Source organism: Pan troglodytes, chromosome 1, assembly GCF_028858775.2.
Source record: "Pan troglodytes isolate AG18354 chromosome 1, NHGRI_mPanTro3-v2.0_pri, whole genome shotgun sequence".
Classification (NCBI taxonomy): domain Eukaryota; kingdom Metazoa; phylum Chordata; class Mammalia; order Primates; family Hominidae; genus Pan; species Pan troglodytes.
The window spans coordinates 88,097,731-88,118,639 of NC_072398.2; the positions used below are offsets into that span (position 1 = coordinate 88,097,731).

Genomic DNA, 20,909 nt, shown 5'->3' on the forward strand with positions numbered 1-20,909 from the left:
TTTCCCCTTTGCTTTCTTCTGGCTTGGGCAAAGGGCATCATAGGTGTAAGTGAAGTAATTCCTTTTTCCTTCCCCCTCCTCCACTCCTATGCCCACTCCCATGCTTGGGAGAATGGGGCTGGGACATGCACTGAGTGTTGCACTTTTATTTAGGTAGGGAGGCATGTTGAATGAGCCAGGAGGTCTAGAACTGGAGCTTAGTCCAGCTGGTACAATACCAACTCCCCTTCTAGTTCCCAAAGGCGATGTCCAGACACAGACTTTATGATTATTATATTTTTCAATGCCAGTGCTGCTCAGCCCTCAGCAGAACTTCAGTTTCCATGAAATAAACAATGACTATATAAAATTCCACCTTTCTGAAACTGCAGTCTGACCTCAGGTGAAGCTCAGGTGAAAGTTTCTTTCCCAAGCAGCCCATCTGTGTTCCATCAAGAGAGTCAAGGTTCTCCAAGTGAGGGGAGCTGTGCCTGGGTCCTGCCTCCAAGTCACATGAGCACTAGCTCACAGTGGCAGGGTGGGGGTGGGAGGGGCAGGTCTAAACTCACAGAAGTCAAGTCTTAAGACAGTGGGTGACCCAGATTGCCATAGAGGTCAGGCCTGCGGTGCTGGAACACAGGCAGGTGTTGGCGCAACTGTCGCAGATAGTTGAGGTCTATTCGGGCAAGGCAGAGGCCTGGCCCCTCCGAGCAGCGGGCCACCACTGTTCCCCAGGGGTCTACCACCATGCTGTGGCCATAACTTGCTCTCTTCTCATGGTGGCGTCCACACTGTGCCGCTGCCACTACATAGCACTGGGTTTCGATAGCACGGGCCCGCAGCAACACCTGGGCATGAGATGTGTGTTCACTTAAGTACATGTAGCAAATAGTGGGGAAGTGACAGGTGAGGGACATTACAGACCAATCTACCCATTGTGACTATTTTGGTAATTGCCTAGGAATGATCTACTATTTTAACTATTCATGAGAGAAATATCTGGGGAATGGGTTTTCCCATTAGGTGGAAAGGGGAAGGAATTTAACTGGTAGGGCCAAGGGGGGAAGATGAGGTTAAGAAAAGGCCCTTATGTTTTAAAAAGGCATCATCTTACCTCCCAGTGGGCTGGGCCTGTAACGGATCCAAAAGCTGAAGGATAGGTAAGTATCTCTGCTCCAGCTTGAGCCAATGCCAGAGAGAGTTCAGGGAACCGCATGTCATAGCAGACAGCTAGACCAATCTGGAATGAAAAACAGCCTACTTAGTAGTCTTCCTGCTCTGTTTGTCACAGCATCTAGTCATATTTCCATTACCCCCTCTCTTAGGGCTTTCTATCCTCTACTGCCAGTTCAAAGTATTCCTGTTCCCCTCCCTCATCCTTTCACAACTCCCACCTTGCCTGCTGGTGTGCTGACAGGTGACTCAAGACTGGGCCCAGGCATGGTAGAGTTGCTTTCACACATAGGCCCCTGCCCTGGAATCTCTACGTCACACAGATGTGTCTTCCTGTAAGTGGCCACTACTGCCCCTACAGTAAGAAAGAAGGAATATCAGTGCTGGTGTTCTAGAAGCCTTGCTTACTCCTCCCAAGGAGGAGATAGTTTATAGGCTAGGAACTGAAGTAGGACCACCCCTAAATCCTTGGGTCAAGGAAATAAGAGTTGAGAAACAATTCTGGAGAATCTAAGTTTAGGTAGAAGAGCATGGGAAGAGGCAGGCTAAAGGGTTATAAAGTCTCACCGTTGCTGTTCAGCAGCACGTGACAATTGTAGATTTTCTGAGTCTGCTCCCAGTCTTGGCCACGCTCATGGAAACCACCCAAGGACAGCCAGAGTCCACATTCCCTGGGGGGAAGGGACACTGACAACTCTTCACTGACTTCTCAAGGCTCTACCCTCATATCTGGCAACCCAGGGACACTGTCCAACAAAGATTCTACCTCTCCCTCGCTCTTTCCCTGATACCTGGCAAGCTGGGTGTATTCTTCCAAAAGTTTCCCACCCAGTGGTTCAGACAGGTGTAGCGTCTCTGCAGGGTCCCGTGCAATGAAGTCAAATGCCTCAGGCAGGAAAGCCAGGCAGGCACCCAGTCTGGCAGCCTCTCGAACCAGCTCAGCACATGTTTTAAAGTTCTGTTGCTTGTCTGGCGTCGATGTTACCTGGCACACAGCCACCAGGGGCAGTTCGCAGGAGGAAGAGGAGATAGCCATGGCTCTGGGCCTGTGAACAGCATAGGCAGGATTCTCAGATTTCATAGCACAGGGAAACAAATTTAATGCTAAGGGGTGCAAGTGGAGAGGCAGGAAAGCTGGACTTCCTTTTGATCATGCTCTTACAGGGCACGTTGACCCAGGGCTAGTAGGGCTCACCAATCAAATGTGTGGATAGTTGACACTCCTGTGTCTCCCACTATCCATTTAACAAACTGAGCATCTAAGTGCCAGGCACTGAGGACACAACAAAACGTGTTACCTGGGCTGAGCACAAAGTACTGAGAGTTGAGGTATCCGGAGTCCAGGACACAGAACGGACAGGAATCTGTGAGGAGGCCTGGTGATGAAGCCCAGCCTGAGGAAGGTGAGATATGAGGACACCAACCCCTTCTTCAAGCAATAAATTTCTAGGATTCTCTGACTTCTCTCTTTATACTGTGAGGCTGAATCAGGGCGCTGCCAGTAAAAACCTAGTCTTCAAAACGCTCTTTATAAGAAATTATAGGCTAAGGGACAAGACCATACAGTGGGAAGATGGAGGAAGGGGCTCTGCTCGCCGCCTGAATAGTTCAACTTCCAATGATCTCACATTAAACTGAAGCCTCTTTCCTCTGACAAACGTTTCCGCAGTCCAAAAGTCATCTCCGGGAACTATCCTTGGTTTTCCCAAGACTCTCTCCTTGACTGTGCACTTGCGCAGCTTTACTGACTCGAAGCACATTTCCCCTTTCACCAGAATCTCGCAGGGGAAAGTTCACCCTCTCTCGTCTCCCACCCCTCCCTGGTGGGCAAGGGGCAAAGGAACCCAGGCCCCAAGCCGCGCCCCGCCCTCCACCCTCCCGCCGCCCGCTCCAGTTGGCCCCTCCCTCCCCGCCTCTCCCAGAGGCAGCATCTCTGTTACACAAGTTAAAGCACCGCAGGTGGGATTCACCGCGGCCCACGGGATAGGGAGTAAGTCCTACATGAAGATATAGCCAAAACCATTCGCAGGGTCCGATCCGGAGGGCGGCCTGGAACCAGAAGCGTCGCAGCGAGTGGGCGGTAACTCGCAGGCCGGACGTGACGCAAGGCGGGGGCTGAGCTGCGCCGGCCGGAAACCCAGCAGGCGGCGAAGATGGCGGAGAACAGCGGTCGCGCCGGCAAGAGCAGCGGGAGCGGCGCGGGGAAGGGGGCGGTGTCCGCAGAGCAGGTGAGGAGTGGCTAACGCGAAGCAGGGTACCCACCTGGGTCTGGAATGCTAGCGAGAAGGGGGAGCCTGTGGCTTGTGCAGGCCTTTACTCCAGTACCACATGTGCGTGGCACCTAGAGAGGGAAGGGTCCCCGGAAAAGCTAGCCGAACCCCTTCGGAGAGGTAGACGGGTGGGTAGGTGAGAGCCACGCCTCCGTGAGGTGGTGGGTGAGCCTGAGCAAGGGGAAAGCCCTGACATGTAGGGTCTGGGAAGATGCACAGGTCTGAGGGAAGATGGTTTGCTGCTTTCTCTATCTCTCCTCAGCCCCTCCAAACAGGTTATGGCTGGGCAAGACAGCTCGAAACTAACCCTAGAGAATTAGTTAACGGGCTGGCTGTGTAGTCTGTTACGTGATCCTGAACCCACGTTGACAATCGCCGTCACGCTGCAGAGCCACGTGACTCTCATACTCGAACAGCCTAGTGTTCTATATACTATTTTAATTCGGGAGTTCATTACTAGATCGAATTTCTTTAGAGACCAGAAACCCCTTTCTAATCCGAGTTTGCATTTTCCCCAGTGCCTAGCATCGGGAAGCGTTTGATAAGTTAATTAGAAAACCCTTTGTGGCTTGGGAACCGTGTTTTGCTAAGTGGAAAAATAGGAGTGGGAGGAAAGCTACACAATAGAAATGAAAACAGTTAACAGCTACTTTATTATTATTGTTTTTTTTTTTGAGACGGAGTCTCGCTCTGTCGCCCAGGCTGGAGTGCATGCAGTGGCGCGATCTCGCCTTACTGCAATCCGCCTTGTGGTTCATTCAAGCTATTCTTCTGCCTCAGCCTCCCGAGTAGCTGGGACTACAGGCGCGCGCCACCACACCTGGCTAATTTTTGTATTTTTAGTAGAGACGGGGTTTCACCATATTGGCCAGGCTGGTCTCCAACTCCTGACCTAGTGATCCGCACGCCTCGGCCTCCCAAAGTACTGGGATTACAGGCGTGAGCCACCGCTCCCGGCCTACAGCTGTCTTAATTATAGGTTCAGTTTTTGTTGAAAAATTAATACAAACAGATGTATCAGCATAAAGATTTTTATTTTTATTGTTTTTCGAGAGAGTTTCGCTCTGTCATCCAGGCTGGAGTACAGTTGCGGGATGTCGGCTCACCACGGCCTCCACCTCCCGGGTTCAAGCATTTCTGCCTTAGCCTCCCGAGTAGCTGGGATTACATGCCCGCACCACCACGCCCAGTTAATTTTTGTAGAGGCAGGATTTCACCATGTTGCCCATGCTGGTCTCGAAGAGCATAGTCTAGTGGGGTAAATAAGAGAAGCAAAATGCTCATATGAGGCAGAAGATAAGTGTCCTAAGAGAAGTATAAAGTGCTATGGAATATGGTTTCTGACTTGGGGTGGGGGAAGGGAAAAGGAACCTAATACTTTTTAATACTTTTTTGTTGTTGTTGAGACGGAGTCTCTGTTGCCGAGGCTGGAGTGCAGTGGCGTGATCTTGGCTCACTGCAACCTCTGCCTCCCAGGTTCAAGAGATTCTGGTGCCTCAGCCTCCCGAGTAGCTGGGATTACAGGTGCACCACCACACCTGGCTAATTGTTGTCTTTTTGGTAGAGACGGGGTTTCACCATGTTGGCCAAGCTGGTCTCGAACTCCTGACCTCAAGTGATCTGCCTGCCTTGGCCTCCCAGAGTGGTGGGATTACAGGCATGAGCCACAATACTTTTTTTTTTAGAGACAGAGTTTCACTTCGTTGCTCAGGCTGAGTGCAATGGCGTGATGATAGCCCGCTGCAGCCTCGAAATCCCTGGGTGATCAAGCCATCCTCCTGACTCAGCCTCCTGAGTAGCTGGGACTATAGGCATAAGCCATTTGAATGGCTAATTAAAAAACTTTTTTTTGATAGAGATGGGAGTCTCACTTTCTTGCTCTGGCTGGTCTTGAACTCCTGGCCTCAGGTGATCCACCTGCCTTGGTCTCCCAAAGTGTTGGGATTGCAGGTGTGAGCCACCTTGCCTGGCTCCCCCTAATAATTTTTAAGTTTACCATGGGCCAAGCACTCTGCTGGGTACAGCGATACAGATACAGTAGCTCCCCCTTATCTGAGGGGGACATATTCCAAGACCCCAGTAGATGCCTGAAACCTGGGATAGTATTGAACTCTATGTTTTTTCTCATACCTATGATAAAGTCTAATTTATATAATAGGTGCAGTAACTAATAGAACAGTTATGACAATGTAATAAAGGTTACATGAATGTGGTCTCTCTTTTTCAAAATATCTTATTGTACTGTACTCACCCTTCTTGTGATGATGTGAGATGATAAACTGCCTTCCTGATGAGGTAAGGTGAATGACAGCATTGTGATATAGCCTTAGGCCACTATTGATGATAAGTCAGAAGGAGAATCATCTGCTTTAGGTGATCTCAGATCATTGAGCCACGACAATGTTGAGCAGGAGATGTTGATGACTAAAGGGCAGGTAGCATATACAGCATGGATAGGCTGGGCAAAAGGATGATTCACATCCTGAGCGGGATGGCTCGAGATTTCATCACGCTATTCACAACAGTGTGAAACTTAAAACTTATGAATTGTTGGCCAGGTGCTGTGGCTCACGCCTGTAATCCCAGCACTTTGGGATACCGAGGTGGGTGGATCATCTGAGGTCAGAAGTTCGAGACCAGCTTGGCCAACATGGCGAAACCCCATTGCTACTAAAAATAAAAAAATTAGCCAGGTGTGGTGGCGGGCACCTGTAATCCTAGCTACCCAAGAGGCTGAGGCAGGGAGAATCGCTTGAATCCGGGAGGCAGAGGTTGCAGTGAGCCAAGATTACGCCATTGCACTCCAGCCTGGGCAAAGAGCGAGTCTCTTGTCTCAAAAAACAAACACACAAAAAGTATGAATTGTTTATTTCTGGAATTTTCCATTTATTTTCAGACATTGGATAACTCTGGATAATGAGAGACTATTGTAAATGAAACAGACTTTGTCTTCAAATTGCTTTACTCAGACTCATTTGAGAAAAGACAAACCAAACAATAAAGATTTATAGTGTGCTGCACAATCCCTTCATTATGGCAGCAGAGGAGAGACCCCTAACTAATCACGAGGTTGTAGGATTGTGGGGTTAGGGGCTGGATAAGGGAAGCTGTGGTATAGTAGGGTGGCTAAGAGCATTCTTATGCACTAGGGTCAGACCTAAGTTTGAATTTCATTTCTACTATTTACTATTTATATATGACCTCCCATGAGTTACATCTTGGCCTCCCCCATCTGTAGAAACATAACAATACCTACCTCATCACTGAATTTAGAGTATTAGGCAAGACAATGCATGCGAAGTGTTTTGCACAGTGATTAGAATATAGTGTGTGTTTAGTAAATGCTAGTTAGCTTTTGTTTTCTAGAGGAGAAAAATCCTTCAGCTCAATTCTAAAGGATGAGAGAAGTTAGTCAAGCAAAGAAGGAAGTGGAAGATTTTCTAGGTAGAGGGAATAATGTGTTCCAACACACTAAGGCGTGAAACTGCCTGGCATGTTTGGGGTGCAGGTGGGACTTAATGTTTGAGGTGGATTACAGAACTTGAATATGGAGAAAAGGGGGTAAAAGAGGAATATAAGATGTCTCTCAGGTTTCTGTCTTTGGTGGATAATGGTGCCATAAGGAATGTAGGAAGACAGACAATTTTGGGGGAAATATAAGTTTATTTTAGGATTTTGAGTTTAGGTTTCTTGTGGGACACCCAGGTTAAACATTCAGTAGACACTTTGATTTTTAAATCTTGAGATACAGTAAGAAATCTGAGTTGGAGATACAGATTTGAGAATTGAGTTTATGGATGATAAAGCCGTGGTTATGGATAAAAATGATCACTTTCCATAGTTTGTACAGAAAGTGAAAAAAGAAGTAGAACAAGAGTGGAACCACTGTTTTAGGGGAGCTAAACAGAACCCCTCAAACTTCCCTCAGGAAACTGAGGAAGTGTGATAAGTGAGTTTTGAGGCTGTTCCTTGATTAACATTCTCTTGCCTTTGTTTATTCTGGAGAGAACACTGGGTAAAACATTACAAGATTTATCACTGCTGCAAATTTGAGCCACATATGTCCCTTACAAACAAGATGGAAGCAAATAACACATTGTGTTAGACACTTGTTTTACCTTCTGTTACTGATTGAGACAGGGTCTCATTCTGTTGCCCAGGCTGGAGTGCAGTGGTGCAATCATGGCTCACTGCAGCCTCAACCTCCCAAGGCTCAGGTGATCCTTCTACCTCAGCCTCCCAAGTTACTGGGACTACATGCGTGTGCCACCCTGCCCAGCTAATTTTTGTATTTCTTGTAGAGATGGAGTTTTGCCATGTTGCCCAGGCTGGTCTTGAACTCTTGGGCTCAAGCAGTCCACCTGCCTTGGCTTCCCAAAGTGCTAGGATTACAGGCATGAGCCGAGCCACCGCTCAGGCCTACCTTCTGTTATTTAATTACTGCCATTTGAAGTAGGTTGTGTTGTCCTCCATTTATAGGTGAGGACATTTTAATTTCAGAGGCTTTAGTTAACTTGCCCAAGGTCAGTAACTGGAAGAGCAGGATTTTTAAATGAGGGACTTAAGAATCAGGTATTTTTTTCACTTATGCCATGATTATATTAGAGATATTTGAGCAGAACCCTGAAGGAGTGGATGGATTTGAACAGGTAGCAGTGGGAATAGAAAGTAGGGAATATGATAAGAGGAGAGTAGTTGAATAAGGCCATAGAGGTCTTTGAGTGCATGCCAAAGAATTTATGACTTTTTAACATAAGCAGTGAGGAAGTCACAGAAGGATATATGTTATATTATTAATTGTTTAACTCTTATATAAAATAATACATTTATTGTCGGAACTGCAGAAAACAAAGGAAAAAGTTCAAACCAGGAAATAAATTGCCCATAATCCAACTATCCAGAGATAACTTTTCTTGCCATTTTGGAGTATATCCTTTGAGAGATTTTTTCCCCCCTCCTTTGTCTTTTTGTGTATATATGTGTGGGTGGAAGGGGGAGCTTTTTTTTTTTTTTTTTACATATTTTATAAAATTAGGATTATACTACAGTATGTACTGGTTTGTAATCTGTTTTTTAAGCCTAATAGTATATGTTGAACATTTTTCTATGTCATCTAAGTGTTAGGAAGATTAAATTAGCAGTGTGTAGGGTAGGTTTGGGGAGTCTAAAAATAGGATCATTTAGAAGACTATTGCAGTAATTCAGATAAGAATGTAATGAACATCTGAACTAGGGTTGTGTCAGTGAGCCTAAGAGAAATTGCTAAACTAAGTGCAATACATTTGGCAGTTCATGGGATTATGGTATGTTCAAAGATGAACCTGGGTATGGTGGCAAGTGCCTGTAGTCCCAGCTACTCAGGAAGCTGAGACAGGAGGATCACTTGAGTCTGGGAGTTGGAAGCTATAGTGTGCTATAATTGTGCCTGTGAATAACCACTTTTCACCAGTCTGAGCAGCATAGGGAGACCCCATCTTTAAAAACAAAACAAAAGATGAAACTAAGGTTTCCTACCAGGAGGCCTAGAGTGATGTCAGTAGCAGAAATAGAAGAGATAAGATCACTTCAGCTTTGAACAACATGAGTTTAAGATATCCATGGGACATTTAGGTGTAGATGATCTGTAATAATAGCAGCTACTATTTATTGAAAACTTGTTATATGATAGATATTGTCCTAAGTTCTTGATGTAATTACTTAATCCTTACAACATTCTGTGAGGCAGGTATTATCTGTATTTTATTGGTGAAGAAACATCAGAAAAGAAGTAATTAATACTTATGCATTCTGTGAGACAGGTATTAATCTGTATTTTATTGGTGAAGAAACATTCAGAAAAGAAGTAACTTGTCATGGTCTGACGTTAAGCCATTTCTGTCAGGCACAAAAAAGCTCCTTCCTCTAACTTGTAAATGTGGGACTAGAATTTCTGAAAAGGCCTGGTTTTGCAGGCAAGTAGAATAAAGGCAATTGCTGGAACTATAGAAGTAGCTAAGAATGCCACTTGAAATAGTATAGGTTACCCTGATTTGATTATATGAATATATCAAATTATCACATATACCATGAAAATATGATTATGAATCAATAAAAATAATTTCAAAAATAATGTAGGTAATGAAGAAGTGCTATGAATAGAATCTTAGATCCTGTGGCCATTGTGGGAGTGAAAGAGGAAGAACTTTCAGAAAGGAGAAAGAAGGAGGCTTGAGATAGGAAGGAGAACTGAAGGGACCTGGAAACCAAAGGGGAGTCGAAGATCTACATTGTATCGGGCACTTGACCTATTATCTCAGTTAGTTCTCATTGTTACCCTATAGCAGTGATTCTCAACTGGCATTATCTTTTCCTAGGAGACATCTGGCAGTGTCTGGAGACATTTTTGGTTGTCACAAATCAAAGGGGTTGCTACTGACTTTTAGTGGGTATAGTCCAGGGATTTGTTAAACATCCTATAATGCCTGAGACAGCCCTCCTAGCAAAGAATGATTTGGCCTAACATGTCAGTAGTGACAATGTTGAGAAACCCTGCCCTGTGGTATATTATATTAAGTCCATTTTATAAATGAGGAAACAAGGAAAGTTAAGTGACTCAGTCATATAGCAAGTAAATGGCAAAACTGGGATTTCAACCCAGGTCAGAATAAGAAGTTTGGGTTCTTTCCACTTTACTATGTTGCTACTTGGATCCCAGTACTTGGGGAGGCTGAGGCAGGAAGATCTCTTGAAGCCACGAGTTTGAAACCAGCCTGGGCAACATAGTAAGACCCCCATCTCGGGCTGGGCGCAGTGGCTAACACCTGTAATCCCAGCACTTTGGGAGGCTGAGGCGGGCGGATCACAAGGTCAGGAGATTGAGACCATCCTGGCTAACATGGTGAAACCCCATCTCTACTAAAAAATACAAAAAAATTAGCCGGGCGCGTTGGCGGGCGCCTGTAGTCCCACCTACTCGGGAGGCTGAGGCAGGAGAATGGCGTGAACCTGGGAGGTGCAGGTTGCAGTGAGCCGATATCATGCCACTGCACTCCAGCCTGGGCGACAGAGCGAGACTCCATCTCAAAAAAAAAAAAAAAAAGTCTCTACAAAAAAAAAAAAAAAAAAAAAATTTCATGAAGAGAAGGGATGAGTACTATTATTTGATGGAGTAATAAGGTCAAAGAAGTTTTCTTTGACAGAGAGTTGAGTATGTTCTTCAGAAAAGGGGGCACTGAACTGAAAAGAAGGTAATTAGTGGAGCAGTATCCCAGATCATGCTTTTCCAGGTTCATCCAATCATAACTCTCTACCTCTTCTATTCTTCTATTGAAACCAGTAAGAGTAAATGTCATGTAAGAAGACCCTAGGACATTTTGGAGAGAAAGGTAATGATTATAGATTTTTTCCTAAAATTATTAAAACTATATGGTAAACAAAAAAGAAAACAGGAATATAAATTTGCTTTGATAAGAAATTAATATTTGATAAGCCAGGAATAATATATTAACAGAGATTTTTTAGAGTTAAGACAAACCTGGGTACAGGTATGATTTCTGCAGTTCACTAGGTTATTTTATTTTTGTTTTGGAGACGGAGCCTTGCTCTGTCACCCAGGCTGGAGTGCAGTGGTGTGGTGTTGGCTCATTGCAACCCCCGCCTCCCAGGTGCAAGCAATTCTTTTGCCTCAGCCTCCCGAGTAGCTGGGACTACAGGCATAAGCCACCATACCCGACTAATTTTTTGTATTTTTAGTAGAGATGGGGTTTCACCATGTTGGCCAGGCTGGTCTTGAACTCCTGAGCTCAAGTGGTCTGCCTGCCTCAGCCTGCCAAGGTAATAGGATTATAGGAGTGAGCTACTGCGCCCATCCCACACCATTTTGTTTTGTGTTTGTGAGACACAGTCTTGCTCTGTCACCCAGGCTGGAGTGTAATGGCACAATCTGGGTTCACTGCAACTTCCGCCTCCCAGGTTCAAGCGATTCTCCTGCCTCAGCCTCCCGAGTAACTGGGATTACAGGCACCCCCCCCCACCACGCCCAGCTAATTTTTGTATTTTTATTAGGGATGGGGTTTCACCGTGTTGGCCAGGCTGATCTGGAACTCCTGGCCTCAAGTGATCTGCAGGGTTTCACCATGTTAGCCAGACTGGTCTCAAACTCCTGGCCTGAAGTGATCAGCCCGCCTCTGCCTCCCAAAGTGTTGGGATTACAGGCGTGAGCCACCGTGCCTGGATCCACACTATGTTATTTTGACCACCACACAACACTCCACCAGCCTTGGTCTCCTTATTTACAAATTGAAGGTACAGGTCTTACCGTCTTTTTTGTTTTTTAGAATTAAATGAGATAGTCTAGCACAGTGCCTGGCATATAGTAGGTGTTCCTTTACTCTTGAGACTGTGGAAGGCAGATTATAGTAGGACTATGAAAGAAATAGATATTTTAAAATAGGTTGCATTTGCATATTTAAAATTTTAAAAGAAGATAAAGAATAGAAGGCAATCTGCATGGTGGAAAATAACACAATATAAATAGAAAAGATTTTGTCAAATTATTTAAGTAACTAATATGCATTTTTATGTGAGCGCATATAAAGGGTTAACATATGGGAATGGAAGATGGCCAGATTCTTCTGCTTCCCAGAAGAATCTAAGTTGAAACCTGAAGAAAGAACTAGACTTAAGCAGAGAAAAACTGAATGAGAGAGGTTTCGGAAAGTATACCAAACGTAGGGTGAAGATTCTATGCAGATGCCTGAAGACAGCTGTTAAGGGAAACTACCAGTGACTTAGGACACTGAGTGCTGAGTTAAGATGTGGAGGGAACGACTGATTGGGAGAGGTAAACTGGAACCCGGTCTTTATAGGACTTTTTGAGGAGTTCAGATTTTATCCTGTGAGCATTGAGAAGGTTTTAGGCATAGGAATAATTGGTTAGATTTATATTTTTGGTCACTTATGCTGCAGTGTGGGGAGTAGATTAAAGGGGGCAAATCAGGAGGCAGTATAGAAATCAGGAGGGTATAATAAGTAGTACACATGTAATTAATTTGATGTGGATAGTGAATCAAGGATGATTCCAAGGTTTCTGGAGTTACATTCCAACTCTAAAAATTATTAAAGTAACAAAAATAATGAAAGTTACCATTAGGGCTCTGGGGAAAGAGAAGAGATATAATCATGATATTGCTGGTAGCAGTATAAATTAATCTGGTCATCTTGGAGAGCTTTCTAGCGACATGCAGTGGAAGCTATAATAATGCTAATGCCTTTTTGACTCATTGATCTTACTTTGGAATACGATTCAAGAAATTCAAGAAAAGTGGCTGTAAATCGTGCATTATTTGTCCAGAGGTTTTTTTTTGTTTTTTTTTTTTTGAGATGGAGTCTCACTCTATTGCCCAGGCGGAGTGCAGTGGTGCAGTCTCAGCTCACTGCAACCTCTATGTCCTGGGTTCAAGTGATTCTCCTTTTTTTTTTTTGAGACGGAGTTTCGGTCTTGTGCCCAGGCTGGAGTGCAATGGCGCGATCTTGGCTCACCGAAACCTCTGTCTCCCGGGTTCAGGCAATTCTCCTGCCTCAGCCTTCTGAGTAGCTGGGATTACAGACATGTGCCACCATACCCAGTTAATTTTTTGGTATTATTTTTAGTAGAGACAGGGTTGCACCATGTCAGCCAGGCTGGTCTTGAACTCCTGACCTCAAATGATCTGCTGGCCTTGGCCTCCCAAAGTGGTGGGATTATAGGGGTGAGCCACCACACCCAGCCTTGTTTTTTTTTTTTTTTTTAATTTTTATTTTGTTTTTGTTTTTGTTTTTTTTTTGAGACAGAGTCTCGCTCTGTTGCCTAGGTTGGAGTGCAGTGGTGTGATCTCAGCTCACTGCAACGTCTGCCTCCTGGGTTCAAGCGATTCTTTTGCCTCAGCCTCCCAAGTAGCTGGGACTACAGGCACACGCCACCACGTCCAGCTAATTTTTTGTATTTTTAGTAGAGATGGGGTTTCACCATGTTGGCCAGGCTGGTCTCGAACTCCTGACCTCAGGTGATCCGCCCGCTTTGGCCTCCCAAAGTGCTGGGATTACAGGTGTGAGCCAGCACGCCTGGCCTTTGTTTTGTTTTTTTGAGACAGAATCTCACTCTGTATCCCAGATTGGAGTGCAGTGGCATGATCTTAGGCTCACTGCTACCTTCACCTCCCGGGTTCAAGCGATTCTCCTGCCTCAGCCTCCCAAGTTGCTGGGACTACAGGTGTGCACCACCACGCCCGGCTAATTTTTGTATTTTTAGTAGAGATGGGGTTTCACCATGTTGGCCAGGCTGGTCGTGAACTCCTGACCTCAAGTAATCTGCCCGCCTTGGCCTACCAAACTGCTGGAATTACAGGCATGAGCCACCGTGCCAGGCCTGTCCAAAGAGATTTTATATTGGTACTATTTATTACAGAAAAATTGGAAACAACCTAAATGTTCTAACGCAGAGGATTAGTTAAGCTTTTTTTTTTTTTTTTTTTTTTTTTTTTTGAGACAGAGTCTTGCTCTGTCGGCCAGGATGGAGTGCAGTGGCACGATCTCGGCTCACTGCAACCTCCGCCTCCTGGGTTCAAGCAATTCTCCTGCCTCAGCCTCCCAAGTAGCTGGGACTACAGGCATGTGCCACCACACCCGGCTAATTTTTTGTATTATTAGTAAAGACCGGGTTTCACCATATTAGCCAGGATGGTCTGGATCTCCTGACCTCGTGATCCATCTACCTCAGCCTCCCAAAGTGCTGGGATTACAGGCGTGAGCCATCATGCCCGGCCCTAGTTAAGCAGTTTTTAAAAATATATCAATAGGGTATGGGCCTGGTGGCTCATTCGTGTAATCCCAGCACTTTGGGAGGCTAGGATGGGAGGATCACTTGAGCCCAGGAGTTCAAGACCAGCCTGGGCAATATGGCAAAACCCTGTCTCTGCAAAAAAATACAGAAATTAGCTGGGCATAGTGGCACATGCCAATGGTCCCATCATTCAAGAGACTGAGGTGGGAGGATCGCTTCATTCAGCTCAGGAATTCAAGGCTGCACTGAGCCATGATTGTGTCACTGCACCCCAGCCTAGGGAACAGAGTGAGACCCCATCACTACAAAAAGTTTAAAAAACTAGCCAGGAGTGGTGATGGGTGCCTATATAGTCCTAACTACTCTAGAAGTGGAGGCAGGAGGATCACTTGAGCCCAGGAGTTCAAGGCTGCAATGAGCCATGATTGCACCACTGTACTCCATCTGGGCAACAGATGAATCAGGAGTTCAAGTAAGACCCTGTCTAAAGAGAAAAGAAAAAAATTGTTTGTACATAGATGATGATTTAATAGGGTTGAGAGACGCAACACTGATGTGTCAATCTGTGCTTACAGCAGACAGAGAATAAGGAATAAGGAAAGGGAAGGATAATTAGGTCCTAGCCATAGGGGAGAAGACTATTAGAAAAGTTATGTTTTAAAAGGAAAAATGTGGGAATAGAGGATAGCTTCTCTGTTTTCATTACCTGGCAGACCCCAGAAATGGCTTAATATTGGCTTATTTACATATAGTCTACAGTTAAGTTGCAGTTAGCTGCTGTATTAGGCCGTTCTTGTGTTGCTATAATTACCTGAGACTGGGTAATTTATAAGAAAAGTGGTTTAATTGGCTCATGGTTCTGTAGGCTGTACAGGAAGCATGGCATCTGCTTCTGGGGTGGCCTCAGGAAGCTTCCAATCATGATGAAAGGCAAAGGGGGGACAGGTGTCTTATGCATAGTGGGAGCAGGAGGAATAAAGAGGGGTAGGTGTCATACTTTTAAAGAACCAGATCTTGTGTGAACTCAGACCAATAACTCAGTTATCATCAAGGGGATGGCAACCAAGTCATTCATGAGAGATCTACCCCCATGATCCAAACACCTCCCACCAGGCCCCACCTCCAAAGTTGGGGATTATATTTCAATATGAAACTTAGAGGGGACACATAAACTATATCAGCTGCTAAGAGATTTCATTTCCTTTAAGTGCACTTATGGCTGAAATTTTCCATAATAACTGTAGATAACTCAACATGTTTAAGTAGATTTTAGTTTGGTATTTGATTAAAAGTTCATAAAATGGAACAAGAGGAAATTAGTTATTAGCAAGAATGTTGAAGAAAAGTTGGAATTAAAAAAAAATCTCAGGCGGGTGCAGTGGCTCACGCCTGTAATCCCAGCACTTTGGGAGGCTGAGGTGGGTGGATCATCTGAGGTCAGGAGTTCAAGACCAGCCTGACCAATATGGTGGAACCCCCATCTCTACTAAAATTATAAAAATTACCTTGGTGTGGTGGTGTGCACATGTAGTCCCAGCTACTTGGGAGGCTGAGGCAGGAGAATCGCTTGAACCCGGGAGGCGGAGGTTGCAATGAGCTGAGATCGCGCCACTGCACTCCAGCCTGGGCGACAGAGCAAGACTCCTCTCAGAAAAAAAAGAAAAGAAAAGAAAAGTAGATTCCTATTAATTACTAAGGAAAATAAATTCTGCTGGGCATGGTAGCTCCTGCGTGTAATCCCAGCTCTTTGGGAGGCCAGGGTGGGAGGATTGCTTGAGGCTAGGAGTTCAAGATCAGCCTGAGCAACATGGTGAGACCCTGTCTCTACAAAAAATAAAAATAAATAAAAATAATTGCGTGGTGGCACATGTCTGTAGTCCCAGCTACTTGGGAGGCTGAGGCAGAAGGATCACTTGAGCCAGGAGTTAAAAGTTGGGGCATCAGAAATTTTAGACACTTAAGCTGATTTCTTTGATGTATTTAACAACATACATCCAGAAAAGTGGATCATTTGGGTGCTGAGGGAACATCTAGAATCTGCTTTAGTCATAATTTTTTTTTAGATGGAATTATTTTGATCTAGAATATTAACAGTGGAGAAAAAGCTAATATAAATGGGATGGTTTTGAGATAGGCAATGAAGGTTAAGGAAAAACAGTCTGTAGATAAGTTAGATTTCCAAGGCATTTGTTGAAATGAATGGCTAAAGTAGATTGAGATGAAGGGGTGATAGATGGGAGAAAGGAGGAGGTTGCTGGAATGACAAGTTTTTGGTGAAGTATTATTCCTTGGTTTATTGGCAGTAGAAGGGATATAAGGGTGGTGCAGGTCAGCCATTTGGATAATATTTGCTGTATGTGATCCTTGCAGAAGGCGAACTAGAGCTAAGGGGCCAGGCCAGGCATGTTGGCTCATGCCTGTAATCCCAGCACTTTGGGAGGCTGAGGCAGGCAGAGCACTTGAGCCCAGGAGTTTGAGACCAGCCTGAGCAACATAGTAAGATCCTGTCTCTACAAAAATATTAGGTGGTGTGCACCTGTAGTCCCAGCTGTTTGGGAGGTTGAGGCAGGAAGATCACCAGAGCCCAGGGAGATTGAGGCTGCAGTGAGCTGTGATTGTGCCACTGCACTCCAGCCTGGGTGACAGAGTGTGACCTTTCTTAAAAAAAAAGAAAAAGAAAAAGAAAAAAAGAGATGGGGCCCTAGTAAAGATGAAGTGGTTAATCATCTTTATTAGGGGAAAGTTTCTGGCTGTGTGACTGGAGATGATATTTGCAAATACACTCGTATTTGGTAATGGTTTGAATGGATTGAGTCCACTGTTGTCAGATGACCAGGAGAGTCTAAAGGGGCAATTCTGGACTTGGAGAGAAGTCCATGATAGCATTAATGTACTTCACTGTTCACAAAGATGTTTCACACTCATTGGTTCACATGATACAACAACCTTATGCAGTAGGAATCATTATCTGCATTTTGCAGGTAAGAAAACTAAGGCTTAAAGGGGTTAATCCAGAGGTTCTCAGTTCACACTACACATTAGAATTATGTGGGAGATCTTTTTAAAAATACTGAGGCCTGAGCCTTACCCCCAGTAGTTGTGTAGTTGTTCTGAGGGTCCAGTATTCATGTTTTTAAAATGATTCAGATGATTCTAACATATAGCCATGGTTAAGAACCACAGGGTTAAATGTCTGTGCCAGGCCATAGAGCCAATAAAGTAGCAGAGGCAGAACCTGAAACCTGGTCTTTTGTCTCTGAGCCTCATATTTTTCATGTTTTCCCCCCACACTCTGATTTTTCAGGTTTCATTTAAGACCATTACATTATCCCTCAGGAAGCCTGTATCAATTCTGTATCAGTTAGGGTCTATAGGCTACAGAAACCAACTTTGACCAACTTTCTTTTTTTTTTTTTCTTTTTTTGAGACGGAGTCTTGCTCTGTTGCCAGGCTGGAGTGTGGTAGCGTGATCTCAGCTCACTGCAACCTCCGCCTCCTGGGTTCAAGCAATTCCCCTGCCTCTGCTGAGTAGCTGGGACTACAGGCACATGCCACCATGCCCGGCTAATTTTTTTGTATTTTAGTAGAGATGGGGTTTCACCATGTTGGCCAGGATGATCTTGATCTCCTGACCTGGTGATCCGCCCACCTTGGCCTCCCAAAGTGCTGCGATTACAGGTGTGAGCCACCACGCCTGGCCCTTTTTTTTTTTTTTAAAGGGCTATTTTTGAATAATAGTGGGTATTTCACAGAATTGAACAGAATGAAAAAGAAGGCTAAATAACTAGACTGAACAAAGTTCAAGAACTGGGGCAGCTTTAGGGAATCTAGGAATAGGAATGGAAGGTCATCTCTACAGAACCAATAGGAATCTTAACTCCAGCTGTCTTCTATACCCATTTGTCTGCAAAATTCCAATTCCTGTAGAGAGATTCCATAGGTCACTGCCCCTGGGTCAGGGGTCATGTGGTTAGTAGCCCCAAAAGAACCACACCAAGTTAAGGAGGGGCAGTTCCCCAATGGATGGATACTGAGCAGACCCAAACAAAAGTTACTCATTACAAAGCCCTTCCTGACAGCCCTCACTGCAAGTCTAGGCTCCCCTGTAGGTACTCCAGTAGCTCTCCAACCCCATTCTTTTTTTTTTTTTTGAGACGGAGTTTCGCTCTGTCGCCAGGCTGGAGTGCAGTGGTGCGATCTTGGCTCACTGCAACCTCCGCCTCCCGGGTTCAAATGATTCTCCTGCCTCAGCCTCCCAAGTAGCTGGGACTACAGGCGCACACCACCATACCCAACTAATTTTTCTATTTTTAGTAGCGACAGAGTTTCACCATGTTGGCCAGGATGGTCTCAATTTCTTGACCTCGTGATCCGCCTGCCTTGGCCTCCCAAAGTGCTGGGATTACAGGTGTGAGCCACCGCGCCTGGCCCCCATTCTTATATTAAATGCCTATTTCCCACCAAACTATGAGCCAGGAGAAGCCAGAGGCCAAATCTATTCTGTGATATCCCTCAGTGGGCCCTCAAATATCTCAAAAATAGTAGGCCCTCCGTGTTTGGTGAATGGAATTCCAGAAAAATTTTAGGTAGAAATCGCAAACTTGTGGTTCTACTCCTTTTCCAAGGTAGGTGCCCACTACTGCACCTTTGTAAAGCCTGCCACCCTATGTGCTATCTGGACCCTCTGCCATTTCCACTATCCCCTCTTTCATCTCTTCTCTCACCTTGTTAGGTGATTGCTGGCTTCAACCGCCTTCGGCAGGAACAGCGAGGCCTGGCATCCAAAGCAGCTGAGTTGGAGATGGAGTTGAATGAGCACAGGTGAGAAAGTCAGGGAGAGGCAAACAGTAGGACAGTTGTGTGGGCTACTCCGTGAGAGGGATTTGTAGTAGAGTGGGGCTGAATCCTCAGGTCCTGCCTTGTTCTCCTATCCCAGCCTAGTGATCGATACACTGAAGGAGGTAGATGAAACTCGTAAGTGCTACCGCATGGTTGGAGGAGTGCTGGTGGAGCGAACTGTCAAAGAAGTGCTGCCCGCTTTGGAGAACAACAAGGAGCAGGTGAGCAAGAATCATTGAATAGGATCGGGTACAGTGGCTGTAAACCCAGCACTTTGGGAGGCCAAGGCAGGTGGACTCTTTGAGTCCAGGAGTTCGAGACCAGCCTGGGCAACATGGTGAAACCATATCACTACAAAAAATACAAAAGATTAGCTGGGTATGGTGGTATGTGCCTGTAGTCCCAGCTACTCACCTGAGCCTAAAATGTCGAGGCTTCAGTGAGCTGTGATCACCTCACTGCACTCCAGCCTGGGTGACAGAGTGAGACCCTGTCTCAGATAAAAGGAGGGCAGCATAAAATAGCCTATGCTCACTATGCTATGCTAAGTCCAACTCTTAGACAAGAGGAATTGCTGACTGCTGTGGGCTCTGTGACCTGGCTGAATTGGGGTGGGAGGATTGGGGTTAGAGTAATGTTTCTCATAGTGTGTGTTTCACGAATACGTGAATCAAAATCACCTGAAGGACTAATTTATAAATGCAGCTTCCCAGACCCACTGGATTAGAACCTTTGGGAGTGCCATGAAGTGACATTTTAAAAATAAGCTAGGCAGGTTGCAGTGACTCACACCTGTAATCCTAGCACTTTGGGAGGCCGAGGCGGGCGGATCACGAGGTCAGAAGGTCAAGACCATCCTGGCTAGCATGGTGAAACCCCGTCTCTACTAAGAATACGAAAAATTGGCTGGGCGTTGTGGTGGGCGCCTGTGATCCTAGCTACTCGGGAGGGCAAGGCAGGAGAATGGCGTGAACCCGCGAGGCGGAGCTTGCAGTGAGCTGAGATTGCACCACTGCACTCCAGCCTGGGCGACACAGCGATGCTGCAACTCAAAAAAAAAAAAAAATTAAAAATAAAAAATGAAAAAATAAAAATAAGCTCATGCCTGTATTCCTAGCGCTTTGGGAGACCGAGGCAGGAGGACTGCTTGAGGCAGAAGTTTGAGACCAGCCTGGGTAACATAGTAGGAACTTGTCTCTGTAAAAAATAAAAATAAGCAGCCCAGGTGATTCTAAGTACATTAAAGTGTATAAACCACTGTGTTCAAGAAAGGAATAATTTTAATGTCTGGGCTCCTCTACTTGGTTAAAGGTAAGGTTAAATGTGTTAACACTTCCTCCAACCATAGTCCATTCCAGGTGGGGGAAAGGAGTCCTGAATTCCTTATATAATCCCTGTCACTTGTCCTCTAGATACAGAAGATCATTGAGACACTGACACAGCAGCTTCAGGCAAAGGGAAAAGAACTAAATGAATTCCGGGAAAAGCACAACATTCGTCTCATGGGAGAAGATGAGAAGCCAGCAGCCAAGGAAAACTCAGAAGGGGCTGGGGCTAAGGCCAGCTCAGCTGGAGTGTTGGTCTCTTAGGGACCAAGGCCTTTGCATTTTTTTCTACCCTGACTCCCACTTCTAATTTCTCTTTATTGTTATTATTATTATTTTCTCTGCTATTGTAATATTTTTTTGTTAATTAAATGTTTTGGTCAGAATCTTAGCTGTAGCCTGAAGTTTTCTCCCACTTGGGGGTGGAAATTGTTTTGAGACACGGAACAGCATATGATGTGTGGTTTTTGTTTCCATCAGGTTAATGACTCATAATATGAGAGTAGGTCCCATATTTATTTTATC

At 45.1% G+C, this 20,909-nt stretch overlaps 2 protein-coding genes across 3 annotated transcripts; one reads left to right on the plus strand and one right to left on the minus strand.

Annotated features, from left to right (window-relative positions):
* Positions 1–258: 258 nt before the first annotated feature.
* On the minus strand, positions 259–3,256 carry NIT1 (nitrilase 1). Of its 2 annotated transcripts, XM_001152578.6 has the most exons (7): positions 3,154–3,256; positions 2,451–2,546; positions 1,944–2,198; positions 1,720–1,823; positions 1,374–1,507; positions 1,094–1,219; positions 259–827 (listed from the first exon to the last, which is right to left on the minus strand). In XM_001152578.6, coding segments are annotated over exons 1-7 (984 nt in total). In that variant the 5' UTR covers positions 3,156–3,256; the 3' UTR covers positions 259–560. The 2 variants fall into 2 exon arrangements, with proteins under 2 accessions (XP_001152578.1, XP_054528890.1); XM_054672915.2 differs by lacking the exons at positions 2,451–2,546; positions 3,154–3,256 and adding an exon at positions 2,781–2,969.
* On the plus strand, positions 3,252–20,775 carry PFDN2 (prefoldin subunit 2). The gene is made up of 4 exons (XM_513934.7): positions 3,252–3,380; positions 18,953–19,041; positions 19,157–19,280; positions 20,472–20,775. The coding sequence occupies exons 1-4, from the start codon at positions 3,306–3,308 to the stop codon at positions 20,646–20,648; spliced, it is 465 nt and encodes a 154-aa protein (XP_513934.1). The 5' UTR covers positions 3,252–3,305; the 3' UTR covers positions 20,649–20,775.
* The last annotated feature ends 134 nt before the right edge of the window (positions 20,776–20,909 follow it).

What these genes read in the sequence shown, in the direction of transcription:
- NIT1 (XM_001152578.6), bottom strand. An exon ending in GTACTTTGTGCTCAGCCCAG is followed by an intron (nt 2,199 to 2,450) that starts GTAACACGTTTT and finishes TGCTGTTCACAG; the next exon opens with GCCCAGAGCCATGGCTATCT. An exon ending in CGTGCTGCTGAACAGCAACG is followed by an intron (nt 1,508 to 1,719) that starts GTGAGACTTTAT and finishes TTCTTACTGTAG; the next exon opens with GGGCAGTAGTGGCCACTTAC.
- PFDN2 (XM_513934.7), top strand. Translation starts at nt 3,306, where the DNA reads ATGGCGGAGAACAGCGGTCGCGCCGGCAAGAGCAGCGGGAGCGGCGCG. An exon ending in GGGCGGTGTCCGCAGAGCAG is followed by an intron (nt 3,381 to 18,952) that starts GTGAGGAGTGGC and finishes TCACCTTGTTAG; the next exon opens with GTGATTGCTGGCTTCAACCG. An exon ending in TGGAGAACAACAAGGAGCAG is followed by an intron (nt 19,281 to 20,471) that starts GTGAGCAAGAAT and finishes CTTGTCCTCTAG; the next exon opens with ATACAGAAGATCATTGAGAC.